General features: G+C 41.0%; 1 protein-coding gene across 3 annotated transcripts in view; it reads left to right on the top strand.

Annotated features, from left to right (window-relative positions):
• The window catches only part of cfh (complement factor H), a 161336-nt gene extending 144101 nt beyond the window's left edge, over positions 1-17235 (top strand). Inside the window, exons 20-26 of one of the 3 annotated variants that reach the window (XM_031899958.1) lie at positions 892-1071; positions 1157-1354; positions 4284-4481; positions 5985-6176; positions 7215-7412; positions 8206-8397; positions 16980-17235. In XM_031899958.1, the coding sequence (XP_031755818.1) occupies positions 892-1071; positions 1157-1354; positions 4284-4481; positions 5985-6176; positions 7215-7412; positions 8206-8397; positions 16980-16981 (1160 nt within the window). In that variant the 3' untranslated portion in view covers positions 16982-17235. Of the gene's footprint in view, positions 1-891; positions 1072-1156; positions 1355-4283; positions 4482-5984; positions 6177-7214; positions 7413-8205; positions 9479-16979 lie in introns of those variants that run through there. The other 2 variants (XM_031899957.1, XM_031899960.1) reach the window with 2 other exon arrangements.
• Positions 17236-19804: the final 2569 nt, after the last annotated feature.

Below are 19804 nucleotides of genomic sequence, written 5' to 3'. Positions count from 1 at the left end.
TACAGTCCAAAAAGACCCCATTTTATGGACAAAAACAGTAAAACAAACAAAAGTGATAGTGTTCCTTTAAGTCTGCATATATAACAAGAGGCACGCTTTAAAAGTTTGACAAAACATATGGCTGGAGCCTTTGAAGTGAACTGGAAGAAGGTTCTATGGCCTGATGGCACCAAATGTTAGCTTTCTGGACATAAGACTAAAAACGATGTCAAACACTGTACATCATCATAAACACACCAACCCCCATCATGAAGTATGATGGTGAGGGTATGAGATATCACACCTTGCACACCTGTGGCCTACCTGATCCAGGAGCTGAAATACAGAAGACTCCTATAGTTATAAAGAAATATGCTGAAGAACAAAAAGATCCCATGAACTTAAAACCCCTGTCCTAGGGGACTATTGCTTTCCCACGGTTAAAAAGAACATTTAGCTTCCAGTGGGAGCAGAGTCCTTCATGGAAGCAGGCTGATGAGGCTGTCCTGTTGAGTACTGACATAGAGTTTGTCAGGGGACATATGATTTGCCTACAGATATTCTAACCTACTTGATACTATTTGTACCTTGATATCAGTGACCTGTTGTCATCTAAAGCAGTATACTAATGTTACACCAAACAAATTTAGTAGGCCCATATGACTTATAGTCATTTTAGATTTACTAGTTTTCGTGCAGCAAAGCATGCTTAGGCATGCAGAGGGTCAAGCCCACTGGTCAGCTACACAGATTAAACTGGTGCCAACAGAAGCTGGTAATATGAACCCAATCTGTGTCACAGAAGCCAATACCCAAATGTTGAAGTTATCATTGATCATAATTTTCTCATAGATGTACACAGATACACACACTAACAAAATACATGTTAATATTAACCTTTTTGTGTACTAGGTAATTGCACTTTTCCAGATAAAATAACAGATGGGAATGTTATAATTGAAGCACAAGATGGCAAAAGCTTCTTTTCAGGTTCTTCTTTAAAAGTGAAATGCAGAGAGGGATTTGCAACAGTTGGACCCCCTTTCATTACATGCAATAACTCTAAGTGGATTAATCTACCAATGTGTGCTAGTACGTACCTTATATTATATTATATATATTATTATAACCAGAACAAAGCTCAATAAAGTCTTAAATATTTTTTTCCCTTTGGCAGGACAATGTCAAGTTTCCCTACCAGAGCTTGAAACTAATCATTTGAAACTGGAATCAGCTAATGATGTTGATGGAATTTACACACATGGTAACAAATTAAATGTTCAGTGCAAGTCTGGTTATAGCTCTAAACAAAAGGCTCCTTTGAGGGCAAGCTGTACAAATGGAAACTTTATGTATCCACAGTGTTCTCAAACAAGTAAGTGCAACAAGGCCCTGTTTGTAATGTTGCATTATTAAATGTCTTTGCCAGTTCCCCCAGTTTTGTTTTGGTCTGGCAATCTTATATATGACTCACTTGTGTAGATAAGTAAGGATAAGAAAGCCTTTTATATTAAAATCCCCTGAAATTACTCTAAAGAGCCCACTGAATAACATACCTTTCTCCCTGCAGGCAGATTTTTTTATTTCTCTGTTACAAGCAGCTGAACTGTATCTCTTTTAATGACTTCATTGTCCAGCAGGAAGCTCTGCACCTTTTGCTTTCTGAGCACTCCTTCTTTCTCTGACTATGAAGACCACAAAGTGGTGCCTACTGGGCATGTTCACTGCCTCTGCTCCAATAAAAATCAATCAGGCATGTGCAGATCATCATAATTGGAGAGAGAAGGAGTGCTCAGAAAGCAAACAGGCGTGGCTTCATGCTAGACGAGGTCAGTAAATGTGCTGTAGTTGAACTGGCTGTAAAAGAGAAACAAAATAGATCTGCATCCAGGGAGAAAAGTACATTATTTTGGTTTACTTATTTTTACTTATTACTTATTCTTTAAAGATTATTTATATCAAGTAGAAAAAACAATACAGATCTATAGAAGCTATTAATACTGATTGTTAGTTGGGGTTGTTCTTATACCTGTAGTAAACTAAACACTAGCATATTTATAAATGCATGCTTAATATTTAAACACCAAAAAAGAGAGTGTAAACTATAAGTTATATTTATAGTTAATAATAAGCTGTGTATTTTGCATTACTCTTGAATTTACACTGTCTATCACCATTTCTGATATTATCTAGCAGAATCCATTACAACTTGTAGGCAGTAATACCTTTGAATTACCATACCCACACTAAACCACAGGAATTAGAATAAGGTTAAAAGATAATGCCAGTAGGGGCGTAACTACAGGGCCCAGCATTGTAGAGGGCACAGTAAGTTCCTACATAATGAGTAATTTCAATATATTTTGGTAGAATAGGTCAAGTAACTAATGTATTGGAGCCCCAAACTGAATTTTCTGTGGGACCCAGTGACATCTGGTTTATTGATATTCAGTGGTGTAACTATACCCCTGAATATCAATAAAACATAGCTTTATTCTAACTAAAGAGTGGAATTAATCACAAGCAAAGCATTTTCAAAGTAAAATCATTCTCTTCAAAACCTTCATAAGTTTCACATTTCAAACAGTTACAGGAACAGTTCAGCACAGTAAGTTTAGAATCAATTACACAATTTCTCTCAGTTACTCGTAACCATTTCTCTCCCCAATCCTTATCATCAGCCTCCAATGTTACCCTAGGGGACCAGTCACCACATTTCCCTCTACAGGGCTGAGCCCAGGACACCAGATTTGCCAGGCACTCTTGATGGGTCCCAACAGCTTCTTACTCAGTTGCCTAAAGTGTCCTGGGCTGGGACAGAATACCCACTGGCCAGCAATTCCCACTCACTCCTCAGTTGGGCTTTTAGCTGCCCAAACTCGCGGTCCTAATCTGCTTTACTCTGCTAAGTGTGCTAGAATAATACTAAAGCTATGCTTACTAGGCCTCACTCTTCCCATTCATGTGGGTGCTGACTGTGGTTCTTCTCTAAGGTGACTTTCTACATAGATGTTCTAATTAGAGAAAACTTCAGATGTTTTGTCTCCTTTAGGACTAACTAGATTAGGCGGGATTTATTCAAATGGTTTACATTTTTTCAAGCTCAACTCTAATGTCACTATATGTAATGTAAGATCCTTGTTTTGTGTTGTACATTAGATATTAAAGGACACATATCCTAAAAAAATTAAGAATGTACCAGTGAATTATACTCCTCTAAATATAGAAGGATTGTGCTTAAAGAAGTTGCATTTCGGACTGATTTATTGAGAAATTCCACCAAAACCACTAGCCCCACCCATCTGTTCCACTTCCTGCTGGCTGAATTCTCTGTGCAGGGGAGCCGGCGGCCCTCAGTACACTGCACTGTAGGACAGGAACCAGCAGCTAGGCTGACCTAATAGGGAACTGAAGCCTGTCTGTGTTTGTGTGACTGCAGGGCTTTGATTGGTTCTCCCCCTCATACTGTGCTTTTGGCAAGGACTGTTAGGACACGCCCACCCTTCATTTCAAACACAGACAGAGAACTGATAGGATCTATAGGGAGCTCCAATAAAGGGGCCATTTTTACAGATAGGATTAATGTTTAGCCCAAAGTGAAACCAGCACCGTATATTATTCATAATTGTCTTCAAAATTAGGGTTACAGGTTCCACATGTCCTACACCAATTAGGTTTTCTTCACAAACGGCATTCCTTATTTACATGTTCACCAAAGGAAACTCTTAAAGGAACAGTAACACCAAAAAATGAAAGTGTATAAAAATAATTAATATATTATGTACTATTGCCCTGCACTGGTAAAAGTTGTGTGTTTGCTTCATAAACCTTATTATAGTTTATATAAATACCCTGCTGTGTAGCCATGGGGGCAGCCATTTAAATTGAAAAAAGGAGAAAAGGCACAGGTTACTAAGCAGATAACAGATAAGTAGCATAGATTCCCATTGTATTCTACACAGTTATCTGTTATCTTCTTATGTAACCTGTGCCTTTTCTCCTTTTTTCAATTTAAATGGCTGCCCCCATGGCTACACAGCAGCTATTTCTATTAACTACAGTAGTCTTTCTGAAGCAAACACACAACTTTTACCAGTGCAGGGCAACAGGACATTATATTTTAATTCTTTTAAAACATTTTTATTTTTTAGTGTTACTGTTCCTTTAATGCAAATTGGCATTTATCACATTATAGCTCAGCTATAACACATTAACTATTGTTTCTTTTAATATTTTGGAATAAAAAGTGTACCAAGGGTTTAACCCTTAAAATCTATATATAAACGTTGCTTTTGTTTTTACAGGTTCATGTACAATCTCCATAAATGATCTTGGAGAAAATAAAATAGAATTACTCCGACCTTATGATGCAAATAAGGAATATCCCCATGGCACTCAATTCAGGGTTAAATGCCAAACTAACTATGTTTTACCTCCACAAAAACAGCGTACCGCCACATGTGATAATGGAAATATTAACTATCCAAAGTGTTATTCTATAAGTGAGTATAATGTATCATTTACATGGGCTTCATTTTCTTTAGTCTGAGAAAATATTACATATAAATCCAAGGTCTAACAAGGTACATGAATAGATTTTTGATAACTGTCATGTTGGTTTGTTCAAAAACCTCTCCAGGCCCATCGATCATTCCTGACAACTTCAAGTCATACATGTTCTGTTGAATGCTTTATTTTCAGGGTCAAAAATATTATGGATGAATCAAAAAGACTAGTCAATCTACTATAGATGGTTTGATTGTTGGCTTTAACTGCTTACCCAAGGTAGAATGCAAGACTTATGATCTGAGCATATAGATTGTAAATCTTACAGTCTACTGAACCACTGGGTTTGGATGCAGATCGTCAGCGTCCGCATCCTTCTAATACAGAACCCCTAGGCAACAAGCAGAAAGGTCTGAATATTTACTCCTGGGACTATATTGTCCAATGAAAATAGCAGGCATGCTGGGTTTTGACTACCAATCTCACAAGACAAAAACAAATTATATTATATTTTTTTTAGATTTAAGTGAGGTTATTGTTTTTTAGGTTGTTCTGTATTTTTTATTATGAAAATTTTGTTTTTTAATATTCATTTTGGGGCCCTTTATAAGCTACATAATTCTGTAAGCCTTCAAAGATTAGAGTGCAGAAAGTGAGAGATAGCCATAGCACCATCAAGTGTCTTTATTCCTTTCAAAAAGCATAATGCACCGCATTACAGGAGAGTGGCCTAAGCATCCACTTTACGCATTTTGTGGCAATCATATATAGGATGTTGGGACATATGATGCTAGACTCTGCAAGTTCTGAGACAATTATTAGATATTTTATAAAAACAGGAAAGGCATGTTAACCTATTTTCAACAGATAAATATTTGGTTTTCTGGGGTCTTCTTGCTATCTGGAGGTCTTAGAATACATAATACAGCAGCAGCAAGTGTCAGCTATGACATTCATATGCAGTATTTCCATTTGGGGGTTTCTACGTGGCACATACTTTTGTATTTCTATGCATACTGGTATTAAACTATTGAGAAGACCCCCTAGTGTTCATAATTGGGATGTTTTATTATGGTACCTAATGACATGGGGGAGATAAGATCTGTAAAATGCAAGCTTTTTGACAATTTTCAGATAGTTTCTCATTCCTGCTAACTTTCGGAAAGCTTTATGGTTTGGAGTAGAAAGACATGTTTACCTGTTTTGGATTAGGCAGAATGTGTACCTTTTTTAAAAAATATATGGCATATTTTTTTAGCTTTTACCATGCAAAAAACAGCAGCAGTAAAAACATATGGCAGGAATATGTATGCAAATGGTACAGTACATTTTGGGGTATCTACATGCACATAGTTGTACAATCCTATGTACGCTGAGCACAAAACTCTTCTGTGGACCCATGGAATTCATATTTGTTGATGTTTTATCTTAGCGGCTACAAATTTTTATTGGCAGAATGTGTATTTTCCAGAAATATACTTTAAGTTTTGCTGTTGCAGACCGTTGCCGAATATCTCAAGAACAACTGGACGAAAATGACTTGGAACTAGATTCAAAGGATGAAGATTCAGTCTATTTTGAAGATGGTGAACTTATCCAATTTAACTGTAAGACTGGTTTCATTAGCAGTACAGGCACTGTGGGTCTCTGTGCAAAAACACAAATTACCTATCCAAGATGCACTGAACCACGTGAGTAGAATCCCATCAGCTCTCTGTTGTACATTTACATAGTTTCTCATCCACTTTCTTTAAAACTGTACTATAAAGGCTGCTTGCTATGAACTCTTTAACCATGTTCTAGCCATTCTACATTGTAAGCTCTATTGGGCAGGGATTTCCTACTTTTTGCCCTTAAGAGTTAGCACTTAACTTTGAATGTAGCTGTATTTTTGTATCAATTTATGTTTGTAATTGCACTAATCCACATCTGTTCTGTTAATGTATTGTTTGACTCTATGTATATAGTTGCACTATATAGATAAAAACAAACTATATTCAGCTATTGAAGTTATCAGGCTTCTTGGGCTTATTACAGAAAGCAATATTAAGGAGCAGTAAACCTATGTATCAAACTGTTTAGAAGACCCCTGGATTTAAATCTAGGATGTTTTATCTTTGTACCTGACACGTAGGAGATAAGATGCTGAATATAGTGCAATATTGCAGTATATTTTTAAATATTTTATTAATAACACAAGTTATAAAATCATTTCAGTTTGGTACGTTATATTTGAAAATGGCTGTCAAAGCTAAAGGAATAAGGCATTTAATCAAAATGTTTCCCCCTTCAATAAATGCAGGTCAGGCAAATTGTGTCACACAAGTGGCTGTCACTAGAATGCTTGTTTTATGGTGATAGCTCATGGGCACCATAACCACTCTGTTCCCATTAATTATAACTGGGAAGTGTTTCAAAAACAAGTTAATATGTTCCATCAGGGTCAAATGAGTATCATTAACTGTGGTTACATGTGTCAAGGGCTCTTATAACATTTCTTAATAACATAATACTGGTCTTCTAACCAATTAGGTCTTCTTGACACAAGGCATTCCTTATTTCCATGATCACAAAATGAAACCCTTAATGCAAGGTGGCATTTAGCTATAACAACATAGATCAATAGCACAATGTAGCGCTATTGTTTCTTTTTGTATTTTGAAATAAGCTGTGCAAAATGTATCAGGGTTTGCATTAAATCTATTTTTTTTTTTTGTTTGTATTTACAGGTTCATGTACAATCTCCATTAACGATCCTGGAAAAAATAAATTAGATCTACTCCGACCTAATGATATTAGTAAAGAATATCCACATGGCACTCAATTCCAGTTCAAATGCAAAGCTAGCTATGTTTTACCTCCACAAAAACAGCTTAATGCTATATGTGATAATGGGAATATTAACTATCCAAGGTGTTATTCTATAAGTGAGTATAATCATTCAAATCACTTCTTCCCTTCCATTTGATGAAAAACATTGCATATAACTTGAAGTTTTAACATGATACTATACATGAATAGAATTTTGAAAAATGGCAAACTGGTCTGTTCAACAACCTTCAAGATTCTTGGTCATTCCTAAATTAATGCATAATCCATCATATTCCATTGATTTCTTTTTGTTCCTTGCACACACAAGGAATATTCAGAGTCATCTATGTAGGGAAATGGTATGTATAGCAAAAGATAATCTTTTATAAGTGGTTTTATTGCTGGCTTTAAAGGGGTCATTCGATAACTTTTAGTATGATGTAGAGAATGCTATAAAATTTGCAATTGATCTTAACTTTCTATTATTTGCATTTCATTAATTATTTAGCTTTTTGTTCAGCGGCTCTCCAGTTTCGAATTTCAGCAGCTATTTGGTTGCTATGATCCAATTTCAATGATTTGAAAGGTGTATTACATTTTTAGTTCAGACAAATTAACTGTGATCCAGCTAGTCTATGAAAACGAAGCCCTGAGATATATGACATACATGCCCAGATGTTAGGACAGTATGACTGAAATCAGCCAAACTGCTTAAGCAAAACTGAGCATGTATGGTCAGCTTGACACATTCAATGGCTAATAAGCGACAGTGTTGGAAATTATAAACTTATAATGTCAGAATTAATGTAGAAGCTGTTATTTATACATATATAAGCAACAAAAGGATGTGGATGTTAGTTTCATGTATGTATTTATCTATTTGTCCTAACTTTTGTTTTGCTATTGCAGACCGTTGCCGAATATCTCAAGAACAACTGGATGAAAATGTGTTGGAACTTGATTCAGATGATGAATATTTAGTCTATTATGAAGATGGTGAACTTATCCAGTTTAAATGTAAAGCTGGTTTCATTAGCAGTACTGGCACCGTGGGGCTCTGTGCAAAAACACAAATTACTTATCCAAGATGCACTGAGGCCTGTGAGTAGAATTCCAACTGCTGCTTACTACTGTAAGCTCTGGGGGGCAACCCTTTATTCATGTTGCTTTTAGGACTTAAGTTATCCATCAGTACGTTTCACATTAAGATGCTTATTTCAAACTGTGATAGTTTTCAAAGTTCCAAGTTGGCTTAGTTCATGAGAAGGAAATAATGCTACTTTTTTGGTAGGCCAGTTCATGGTCCCTCAAACTACTGGGGGACCGAACTATATTCATCTGGAATAAAATAAAAATACAATTTTGAATAAAAATATATCATGCATATAAGGAACAAAAATAGTTACAGACATTAAGGGGAAGATTTAGCAAAGTGTGAAATTAGAAATCACTACAGAAAATCTCACCCACTTTCTATGCATTCCTATGGGATTTTTAGAAGTGTTTTTATAAAATGGTGAACTCTGACTTTCACCCACTGATAAATACACTTCAAAAATCTCAGTTTTTTCTATGGTGAAATCTAATTTTACACTTTGTTAAATCTGCCCCCAAGGAAGAGCCACCATTTGCCTCAATAGTCAATTTTTTAGGTACTTACAACACACCCAGTTTCCTGGTAGGGCAATAGAAATAGCTTAAACTGCTCTCAAGGTATACCCGTGCAATAAAGGTCTTGGTCATATACTATTCCATGGCAGGATTGTCCTGATACACTTGCTAGAGTCAAGGAAACATGGTTTAGATGTGCCAGTGTTTGAGGATGTGGATAGATGCATTTAAACAAGTCCCGGATTTGCATCCAAGACTTTAGATTTTCCAAATATCCCCCCTTTGAAAGTCTGCCTTCTTGGTATAAAGAATAATATAGGACTGAGACAATGTGTAAACTTTGCTATTGCCGGCTCCTATACTATGCCAATACCACCATCTACTTGACATATATAGCAAGAGACTGCTCCAATAGGTTTAAAACAATTTTTGGTTAAATGGATTTTTGAAGCAAAATTAATCTAGAAGTCTTGAAGATCTATGATCCACAGGCTTTATTAGCTACTTTCCTATCACTCTCTTTCCTTCCTGCACTTTCATACTCAATATATGTAGAAAGTTAAAAAACTTGAACAGAAACTGTTATGTCTTGTATTTGTATCCCCTTTAAGGGAAACCGGGCAGGATTCACTGATACTGACACGCTGATCGGCCAATTACTGCCCAGCAATGTCACCTCTTCCCTGCCCCTGTGGCGTCATGACTCGCCTCTTCCTCTTTCCCACGACGCCCCCGCACACCCCCTACCTGGTGAAAAAAGCCAGCAGAGGGGGCAACCCTAATCCCCATTGGGGGGGGTAGTATAAAGGGCACTAAGTTAGCCTGGGTGCAGTAACCCATAGCAACCAATCATCAGGGCACCGAGGCAAACTTAGTGCCTTTTATTACATATGGGGGTTTCTCTGTAAAGTGCTGAGGGAGATGATGGCACTATATAATCATAATAGCTGCAATACATATACAGGTATGGGACCTGTTATCCAGAATGCACAGGACCTGGGGTTTTCCGGATAAGGAATGTTTCTGTAATTTGGATCTCCATAACTTAAGTCTGCTAAAAATTATTGTAACACTTGTTTGGCTTAATAGGGGTATTATACCAGGCTAGTTGGACGTTAGAGCACGTGTTACAGCAACCCCCTTTCCCAGGATGGGCCTCCTCTATATGGGAGCTATGTCAGGGGCTAGATGGTGTTGCTGAACTACAACCCACACTGGTGTTGTGCAATATAATAAGTGATAGGACGCCAGGAGCTCTTGCAGTTAACTGGATAATACTTTATTGGACAAAGGCACATATGGAATAGTGCAGCAGGGTATATACTCACAGTCACAGCAGTATAGAACTTGGTCACAGAGAACAGCAGCAGATGTGACACTTAAGGAACAGTATAGCCCACTTGGAGGATATGCAGAGTATTAGCTGTATGCCAGGAATGGATGCCCTTTACTGGAACGGATCCCTTCCAGCCAACTATGGTTCAGGGTGAGGAACTGCCTGAAACCTACGTCTTAACTGTGGTCCCTACAGCAAGGCATACAAAGCCTGGGTTAGACTAAACCCTTACAGTCTCCTTTGTTGGGTCTAATGACTGCCCTTACTAAATAAGCTATCTATGCTCACCACTCCTAGAGGGTGCTATTACATATAATTGACTGTGCTGGCTTGATCTCATTCACGGGACCCTGTCCCCGACTTACAAATTGGCAGGTTCTCCTTACTGGGGCCGAATGCCTCAGGCTCAGTGACGTGCAGCCTTAGAACAACAGCAGCCAAACAGGAAGACACTTCCTTGTGCCAGACACTATATAGTCTCACAAGGGGAGTGGTCAACCTGGCTAAACCTATAGGGGTTAGCCTAATAACAGTAATCTGAGTGTAGAGGGCTTTGCCCTATTACAGCACAGATAAGGAAAAGATAGGGGATAACACCATAGGGAGCTTAACCCTATGGGTCCCTACATTCACCCGGGGGAAGAATCCATTCCGACCCGGCAATGGTAAATAACAATAAGTACACTTTTCAAGCAATAACAGTAGTGCATTGATTTAGTGCAAAAATACAGTACCCGTACATCCGTTTCTGATACCCTCTCCTGAGGAGTATCCGGTACATTGGATATTTGCAAAGAAAAGTTAGGCACATACAGCAACTTTTTATTGAATCATATACACTTTGAGTGTCCTGTAGGATCACTCCAGTGCACACATGGGAAATACTCCTGAAGTTCAGGTTCCCAGGCACCTTCTTAGCTGTAACAGATTTTTGATTTAAACAAAATATTAACTGTTTCGTTACTAGTTACGTTACTGTAAACCATATACAATACATGAGTGTCACTAGGGATCACTCAGGCACTTTACTTATAGATCCTTGAAATACCATCTGGCTCTGCAACAGAGGTATAACAGGCACAATACTTAGAGCAAATCTTGAGTCACCTTCCTGACCACTACAGGGGTGCTCAGGCACACACTTAAGAGATCCGTGATATACCACCTGTAACCTGCAACAGGGGTATAATAGATACACTTACACATGGGAACGATCCTGCCTTCATTCAGGTGTCCCAGGTCCTTTAGCTTAAAGAGAAAAAGATTAGTGCAAACAATAGTTAACTCTTTAGACATTCATGGCCCCACCCAAGCCAACTTTATTAGTCCATTCCTTCCCACCCTATCCCAGTGTTCATGAATCTCCTGACATGCACTCCGTAGGTGTGGATTAGGCAATGAGTCCTCCCTGGTGAGGTTGAGGTAGAAGTTGTAGTGAGGTGGGGGCTCAGCAGTCTTTTTAGAGCCAACTATATACACAAAAGTTAGTTCTCAGCAGTGCCTCCCTTAGGAGGAGCACATTCCCACCACTGAAGGATAAACTGAAGGTAGAAGTCTCTGTCTGCTCAATACCGTGAGTCCAGAGTAGGGAAAGTATCCCAAAAACAGAAGGAGGGTACTGGCCAGTCGCTCAGTCCCTATACAATGTTCCTACAGTGCCCAGCCGGTGCCACTGTGGAAAAATCATCTGGAGGCCCCAAACCTTTTGAGGGTTTCATCCAGTGACAGATAATAGGAGGGGTGAGGCTTGTCGATCCTGCCTCCTCCTGGGAGTTGAGCATTCATAGTAGTTACATAGTTACATAGTTACATAGGGTTGAAAAAAGACCATTGTCCATCAAGTTCAACCCATCCGAGTAAACCCAGCACACAACCTATACTAAACAATCTATACACTCACATACATAAACTATATATATACAACCAGTAATACTAACTGTAGATATTAGTATCACAATAGCCTTGGATATTCTGCTTGTTCAAAAACTCATCCAGGCCCCTCTTAAAGGCATTAACAGAGTCTGCCATTACCACATCACTAGGAAGGGCATTCCACAACCTCACTGCCCTCACCGTGAAAAACCACCTACGCTGCTTCAAATGGAAGCTCTGTTCCTCTAATCTATAGGGGTGACCTCTGGTGCGCTGATTGTTTTTATGGGAAAAAAGAACATCCCCCAACTGCCTATAATCCGCTCTAATGACAGTCTAACCTCATAGCTTAAATCTTCCATCCCCTTTACCAGTTTAGTTGCACGTCTCTGCACTCTCTCCAGCTCATTAATATCCTTCTTAAGGACTGGAGCCCAAAACTGCACTGCATACTCAAGGTGAGGCCTTACCAGGGACCTATAAAGAGGCAAAAATATGTTCTCATCCCTTGAGTCAATGCCCTTTTTTATACAAGACAGCACTTTATTTGCTTTAGTAGCCACAGAATGACACTGCCTGGAATTGGACAACTTGTGATTTGAAAAACCCCTAGATCCTTCTCCATTAAGGATACCCCCAACACACTACCATTCAGTAGATAGTTCGCGTTTATATTATTCCTACCAAAGTGCATAACTTTGCACTTGTCAAAATTGAACCTCATTTTCCAGTTTGCTGCCCAGTTTTCCAATTTTGTCAAATCACTCTGCAAAGCGGCAGCATCCTGCATGGAACTTATAGTTTTGCACAATTTAGTGTCATCAGCAAAAATAGAAACAGTACTGTCTATGCCCACCTCCAGGTCATTAATAAACAAGTTAAAAAGCAAAGGACCAAGGACTGACCCCTGCGGTACTCCACTAACCACACTGGCCCAATTAGAAAATGTTCCATTTACAACCACTCTTTGTATTCTATCCTTCAGCCAGTTCTCTATCCAATTACAAATATTATGTTCTAGGCCAATATTCCTCAATTTGATCATTAACCTTCTGTGAGGTACTGTATCAAACGCTTTAGCAAAATCTAAGTAGATGACATCAACTGCCATTCCAGCATCGAGGTTCCTGCTCACCTCCTCATAAAAGGCAACTAAATTAGTCAGGCAAGATCTGTTACGCATAAAACCATGCTGGCACAAACTAATAGTATTGTGAACTGCAATGTATTCAACTATCCTATCCCTTATTACCCCTTCCAGAAGCTTTCCTACTACTGATGTCAGACTAACAGGCCTATAGTTTTCAGGCTGAGAACGAGATCCCTTTTTAAATAATGGCACCACATTAGCAATTCGCCAGTCTCTCGGCACCATGCCAGACCTCAACGAATCCTGAAAAATTATGTGAAGAGGCTTGGCAATCACAGCGCTCAGCTCATTTAATACCCTGCTGAAGTATTTCTCCTCTTGGAATTTACCGCAGCTTTTTACATAGTGCTTGAGGATGGTCCTCCCAAACCACCACTCGTGCATGGTATTACCAATAAATTCCACATCTCGGCTCCTCCTTTCGGGGTCACTGTGGAAAACACCTTCTTTTCCGATGTCAGCTCTCCTTATGATTTCGCCATACAGCCACTCCTGTACCTTCTTCTCAACTTCATCAAAGACCCACTCTGGGGCATAAGGCATGCAGTATCCCCAGAGGTCCCTCACGCGTGTATTGATCATGCGCTGAACACGGGACACTGACCTTATCTTGGCTGGATCTCCCCGGCCTGGCAAGACCCAATAAGCCTGATTCAGACCAGGCACGGCCCCTCTTAGTGGCACAGTGGGTAGTGACAAAACAGGCTCTGCAGGAGGCTGTTCAGGCATCAAGGTGGCATAACTAGGAGGTTGTTCACTCCTATCCACCCATATGGTGGTGGTCCCATCAGTGGCCCATTCTTTTGCCTCCTCTGCGGGCTGTTCTTTAGTTGGAGAGGAAGGCTTGGTTGCTACACTAGGTACACGGCCTCTCCCCCTAGCAACCGACTTATGCTCCCCCGTAGTGGTTGGAAGCTCCTCCCCCGAGCTGACTCCCCGCGGGCTGTCTTTGACTGTATCCCCAGCCGGGGAAACTGGCCCTACTGCCACACTATGTTTGGAGGAGGTACTGCGCCCCCCTGGTGAGGATGCTGGGGTAAAGGGCTCCGCCTCCGCGGAGAGTTCTGACCGTCCGGACAGCTTCCTTAACCCTTGTACAAAGGGCCCTGGTATTGGTCTCCCTTTAGGTGGCCTGGATTCTTGGTAGGGGCCTATCCAGCAGTCATAAAAACAATAACTGCAGTGACTTCTGAAGTCTTTGGCCTCTTCAGTGAGGTCTGTGCCACACCGCCCACAATTTGGGACTAATTCCCTCACCCCCATATCGGTGAGCCTTTCACAATAAGTGCCGCCCCATATGTAGCGGGCACCCGTATCAATCACTGGGGGGTCTCTGAGGGTAAATCCCTTAGATTTTGGTTCATCCAGGACCTCCCAACCATCCCACCCTTTGTCTGCCATGATGGGAATAGACGGTGGGGTTTTAGCAGTTTAAGCACAAGTTCAGTAGTATATCCTGGCCGCAGAGGTAACTCTGGCAATAGTAGCACAACCACCCGCTCCAATGAGAGCCACCCCACTATGTGGCTTGGCTGGGCGCGGTGGTACTGGCAGTCTTTTAAGTTCAGCCGCAGCCGCGGTCTGAGCTGAGAAATGCACAAACTTGTTATGCTGGGGTACCCCCGTATGATCCTTCGCAGCCGAGTAGGGCGGAGTAGTACCCAAATTTTGGCACAAACTTTTGTATGGCCGGCCGCACTGTTTAAGCCGCCCCACTATGTGGCTTGGCGGTGCGGTTTGTATAGTATATCAGGCCTCCTCCCCGGAGAAATTCTTACCCGCAGCCACGGTGTATGAAATGGAGGGCCGCTTGCAGCAGAGTGCGCAGCCGCGCAGATGCTTAACTTGAATGTGGTGATGTGACAGAATATCCCTCTGCAGCCGCTTGGGGTCTCTGTACACGATCCGGATACGGAGCTGCTCAGCGCACGTCCGCTCGCATGAAAGTCTCACCACAAAATGGCGGCGGTTGACGGTTGATGTCCGGGAGCCGCCCTTTGAGATCTCGCGTCTAGACTATTCTTTCACGCGAGACTCCCCCTTCGCGCCAAATGCCTCCCGCGTCACATAGAAAGTGCACGAAAACAGCAGAGGGTGATTGACAGCGCAGGGAAACCAATGGGAAACGGTCTAAGAGCTCCAAAAGAACCGAACCCACGGCCAATTACAATTTAGATTTTGCGATGCAGGCTAGCCTTTTTGCCTCTCAGGTCCGGCAGTGCCTGTCAGTGATTTTAAAGGCACATTACACACAGTGTTTCCTAGCCCCACAAATACGTTGGGCGCCAATGTAACACTTGTTTGGCTTAATAGGGGTATTATTTCTAGGCTAGTTGGACGTTAGAGCACGTATTACAGCAACCCCCTTTCCCAGGATGGGCCTCCGCTATATGGGAGCTATGTCAGGGGCTAGATGGTGTTGCTGAACTACAACCCACACTGGTGTTGTGCAATATAATAAGTGATAGGACGCCAGGAGCTCTTGCAGTTAACTGGATAATACTTTATTGGACAAAGGCACATATGGAATAGTGCAGCAGGGTATATACTCACAGTCACAGCAGTATAGAACTTGGTCACAGAGAACAGCAGCAGATGTGACACTTAAGGAACAGTATAGCCCACTTGGAGGATATGCAGAGTATTAGCTGTATGCCAGGAATGGATGCCCTTTACTGGAACGGATCCCTTCCAGCCAACTATGGTTCAGGGTGAGGAACTGCCTGAAACCTACGTCTTAACTGTGGTCCCTACAGCAAGGCATACAAAGCCTGGGTTAGACTAAACCCTTACAGTCTCCTTTGATGGGGCTAGTGCTGCCCTTACTAACTTAGCTGACTATGCTCACCACTCCTAGAGGGTGCTATTACATATGACTGACTGTGCTGGCTTGATCTCATTCACGGGGCCCTGTCCCCGACTTACAAATTGGCAGGTTCTCCTTACTGGGGCAGAATGCCTCAGGCTCAGTGACGCGCAGCCTTAGGACAACAGCAGCGAAAGAGGAAGACTTTTCCTTGTGCAAGACACTATATAGTCTCACAAGGGGAGTGGTCAACCTGGCTAAACCTATAGGGGGTAGCCTAATAACTGTAATCTGAGTGTAGAGGGCTTTGCCCTATTACAGCACAGATAAGGAAAAGATAGGGGATAACACCATAGGGAGCTTAACCCTATGGGTCCCTACATTATATTATATATAATATTGAATAAACCCAATAGGATTATTTTGCCTCCAATAATGATTAATTAAATCTTAGCTGGGATCAAGTACAAGGTACTGTTTTATTAATATAGAGAAAAAGAAAATCATTTTAAAAAATTAGAATTATTTGCTTATAATGAAGTCTATGAGAGATGGCCTTTCCGTAATATGGAACTTTCTGGATAATGGGTTAATGGATAAGGGATCCCATACTTGTACATACTTAGACAAGAATTAGGGAATGTTTGAATACTATACTTAGCAACTTACAACATCCTAATAGACAACTATTACTATTCCCTTGTAGTGTGCAAAACATTATTAGTTACAGATCCATGAATTACTGAACCTTAGCACTGCTTAAATCTAAGCACCTCTCTCTATGAATTCACAGCCTATTGTTCTGTAGCCTTTCGAACCTTAGGAACATGTACCATTATCAATAAACAAGTTCTGAACTAGAGTTTGAGTGCAAAGCATTTCTGATAATTATGTTCTATGTTTCCTAGAGGAATTTTTGGGATGAAGAAGGAACACAAGCCTAATTCAGCCTTCAGACTCCTCACACCGCACATAAAGACAGTGGTAACTGGGCAGCAAAGTAATTCTGTAGCGCACGGCTGGGCCATGATCCTTACTGCAGCTCTGCAACATCTGGATACACTGTGATATTCTGTGTTTTGCTCTTTCACTGACTGTAAAATAGCACCAGTAGCCTTTATGTTTACTGAAGATTAAATATCTCAACTTTAAATGCAAAAATGATTTACGTAAACTCCATCAGTACTTGCTTTTGAACTGAATGCTTTTTCACTATCCTAATTTTATCCCTGCATGGCCACCCCACCCCAGGGGCTAGCTTTGCTTACTTGTAGCACTGAGTTGGGTTTTCTGCTGACTACCAACACAAAAACAAACCCATTTAAAAAAGGTACTAGCACCCTATTTTCAAATAAGAGTTGCAACAATTATTGATTATTGGCAACTGGTGGGTCCCCGCTTTACGTTCATCTCAATCCCAGTATTAGATGAGGAAAAATGGGTTGGAGGTTTTTGGGGATTGTATGTCAAGTACTTCATCTGACAATGCGTTGAAAGACTCGTTAGTTAGTCAATTTAAACATCTTAGGCTGATGCCACACGAGGCGTAGGGCTGATTTTTTCGGCAAGCGGAAAAACGCTTGCCGAAAATTCAGCCCTACGCCTGCTACTTGTGCCTGCACCCGAATGAATAGGATACGCTCGGGTGCAGGCACATGTAGCCGATATACGCATGAAAACACAAGAGAATGCAAAGTCTCGCGTTTTCATGCGTATATCGGCTACTTGTGCCTTCACCCGAGCATATCCCATTCATTCGGGTGCAGGCACAAGTAGCAGGCGTAGGGCTGAATTTTCAGCAAGTGTTTTTCCGCTTGCCGAAAAAATCAGCCCTACGCCTTGTGTGGCATCAGCCTTAGAAAGATTATTTTATATCAGTTGCTGATGAAATGGGAGCTATCTGGCTTGACCAATTACATACACCTGGTGTTAACCTTAGATCTGGAGCCAGTGTGGGATTTACAGCACACTAGAAGAGAGTAATTACCCAGCAAGAGAGAGAATATTTGTTTGTTGACTTCCCTTTAGTTTTAGAGTTTTATCACACGCCCAAAATTTATAAAAGACTCTGCAATCCCCCTGGTCACCCTATAATATATGGGGCTGGGAGTCCCAATGAACATATCAGTAAGTATGTTGATTTTATTCTAGCCCCATTTGTTGAACTTTACCTTTATATGTGAGGGACATGTCAGGTTTTATTTATCGATACCCCATGATGTGGGCCTGAGAGCTATTGAAATCTAGAGGGTATAAGTATTGTTCCAACACAAAATTTGCTGATGTGTTTCATACTGGAGAATAATTTCTTTTAATTTGATCATCAGTTTTACCAGCAGGTTAGAGGTACGGCCATGGGGGTTCCACCTGTGTTCCCACATATGCGTGCCGCCAAGGTCAGACTGGGGGGTCTAGGGCCCTTGCAGGTGCCCCCATCCAGCCGCATCCCCCGCACCCCATAACCCCCCACCAGGGCCCCCCCTGAACCTCCCTAACCCCCCACAGGGGCCCCTAGGTCTAGGAAGGGTCATCAGAGGAACTGCAGACCCTTGTTGAAGGGCTTAACTGTAACTCTTGCAATTTAGTACTTACTTGTACCTGGAATAGGGAGGAAATCAACTTCTTTGACTTATAAATCTGTATCAATGCAGGTACACTACACATGAACGTGTATACAAAGGAGACAGTGACCAATAGCCTCTTGAGGGTAGATAGTTGCCATCCACAATCTTTGATAAGATTCATACCTGAGGAGGTGTTTAAAAGGTGTTCCCAAGACCTTTTCAGGATAGAGGCTACCCTACAGTGGTCCTACAGATGGTCAAAGGGATCTGATAGGTCCATGCTATTATATGCCCTTAAACCAGTGGGACCATTTCTATATATTACAACCTTCAGTATTCAATGGTCCACCATTTGTGCAATGGGGGGCCCCTAGGTTAAAATGTTGGGGCATCCCGAAGTTCGACTGCCCCAAGAGAGGGGGCGGTGGCTAAGAAAAAATTTTGAAGCAGATTGAGACCTGTTGGATTTTTACCTTACGTACTTTATCCCCAGAGGGAATGAATGAGAAACTTAGTTTTGCACCTTTTATGCAGGTGAGTTGGGTGGACATGCTGAGATCATGTGAGATGGCGTATTATAGGATAAAGTTGGGAATTAATTTTAAGTGTATACTACTATCTATTTAAATATTTATATTATCTGATGGCATTATGTGCAATGTTCAATGGTTATGTGACCTGCACTACTGAATACTATAAGTAAGGGCTTTTGATCTTATTGCCCTCTACTAAGCTGAAGCTGATGGCTTTTCCATGGGAAACTATGCAATCTGTGATGTCAGCTAGGACATTTATTGCCCTATACAAAGATGGCACTAATGGCTTCACTATGGAAAAATATGTGATTTGAGATATAAGTAAGGGCATTGGACTCATTGCCCTCTACCAAGATGGAGCTAATGGTTTTTCTATGGCAAACAACATGATCTGTGAATATCCACTCCTGAAGGGGCATGTGCATGCAAGTATCTAAAGTGTGCACTGAGACCCCATACTGAGTGACACTGCTGTGGAGATGCAAACTGATTGGGGGGGCGGGACAAAACACGCTTCGGCAATATGACGATTTAAACAGGCAGTGATGAAAATACTCTGTGGATATGGTGACGGTCTGGCTCTGGAACCATCATGCTCAGGTTCAAGCACTCCAGACAGATGATACAGCTTTG

The sequence above is a fragment of the Xenopus tropicalis genome, chromosome 4 (genome assembly GCF_000004195.4).
Source record: "Xenopus tropicalis strain Nigerian chromosome 4, UCB_Xtro_10.0, whole genome shotgun sequence".
NCBI lineage: Eukaryota > Metazoa > Chordata > Amphibia > Anura > Pipidae > Xenopus > Xenopus tropicalis.
The sequence above is the reverse complement of the archived record's forward strand: the minus strand, read 5'-3'. Positions and strand labels throughout refer to the sequence as shown.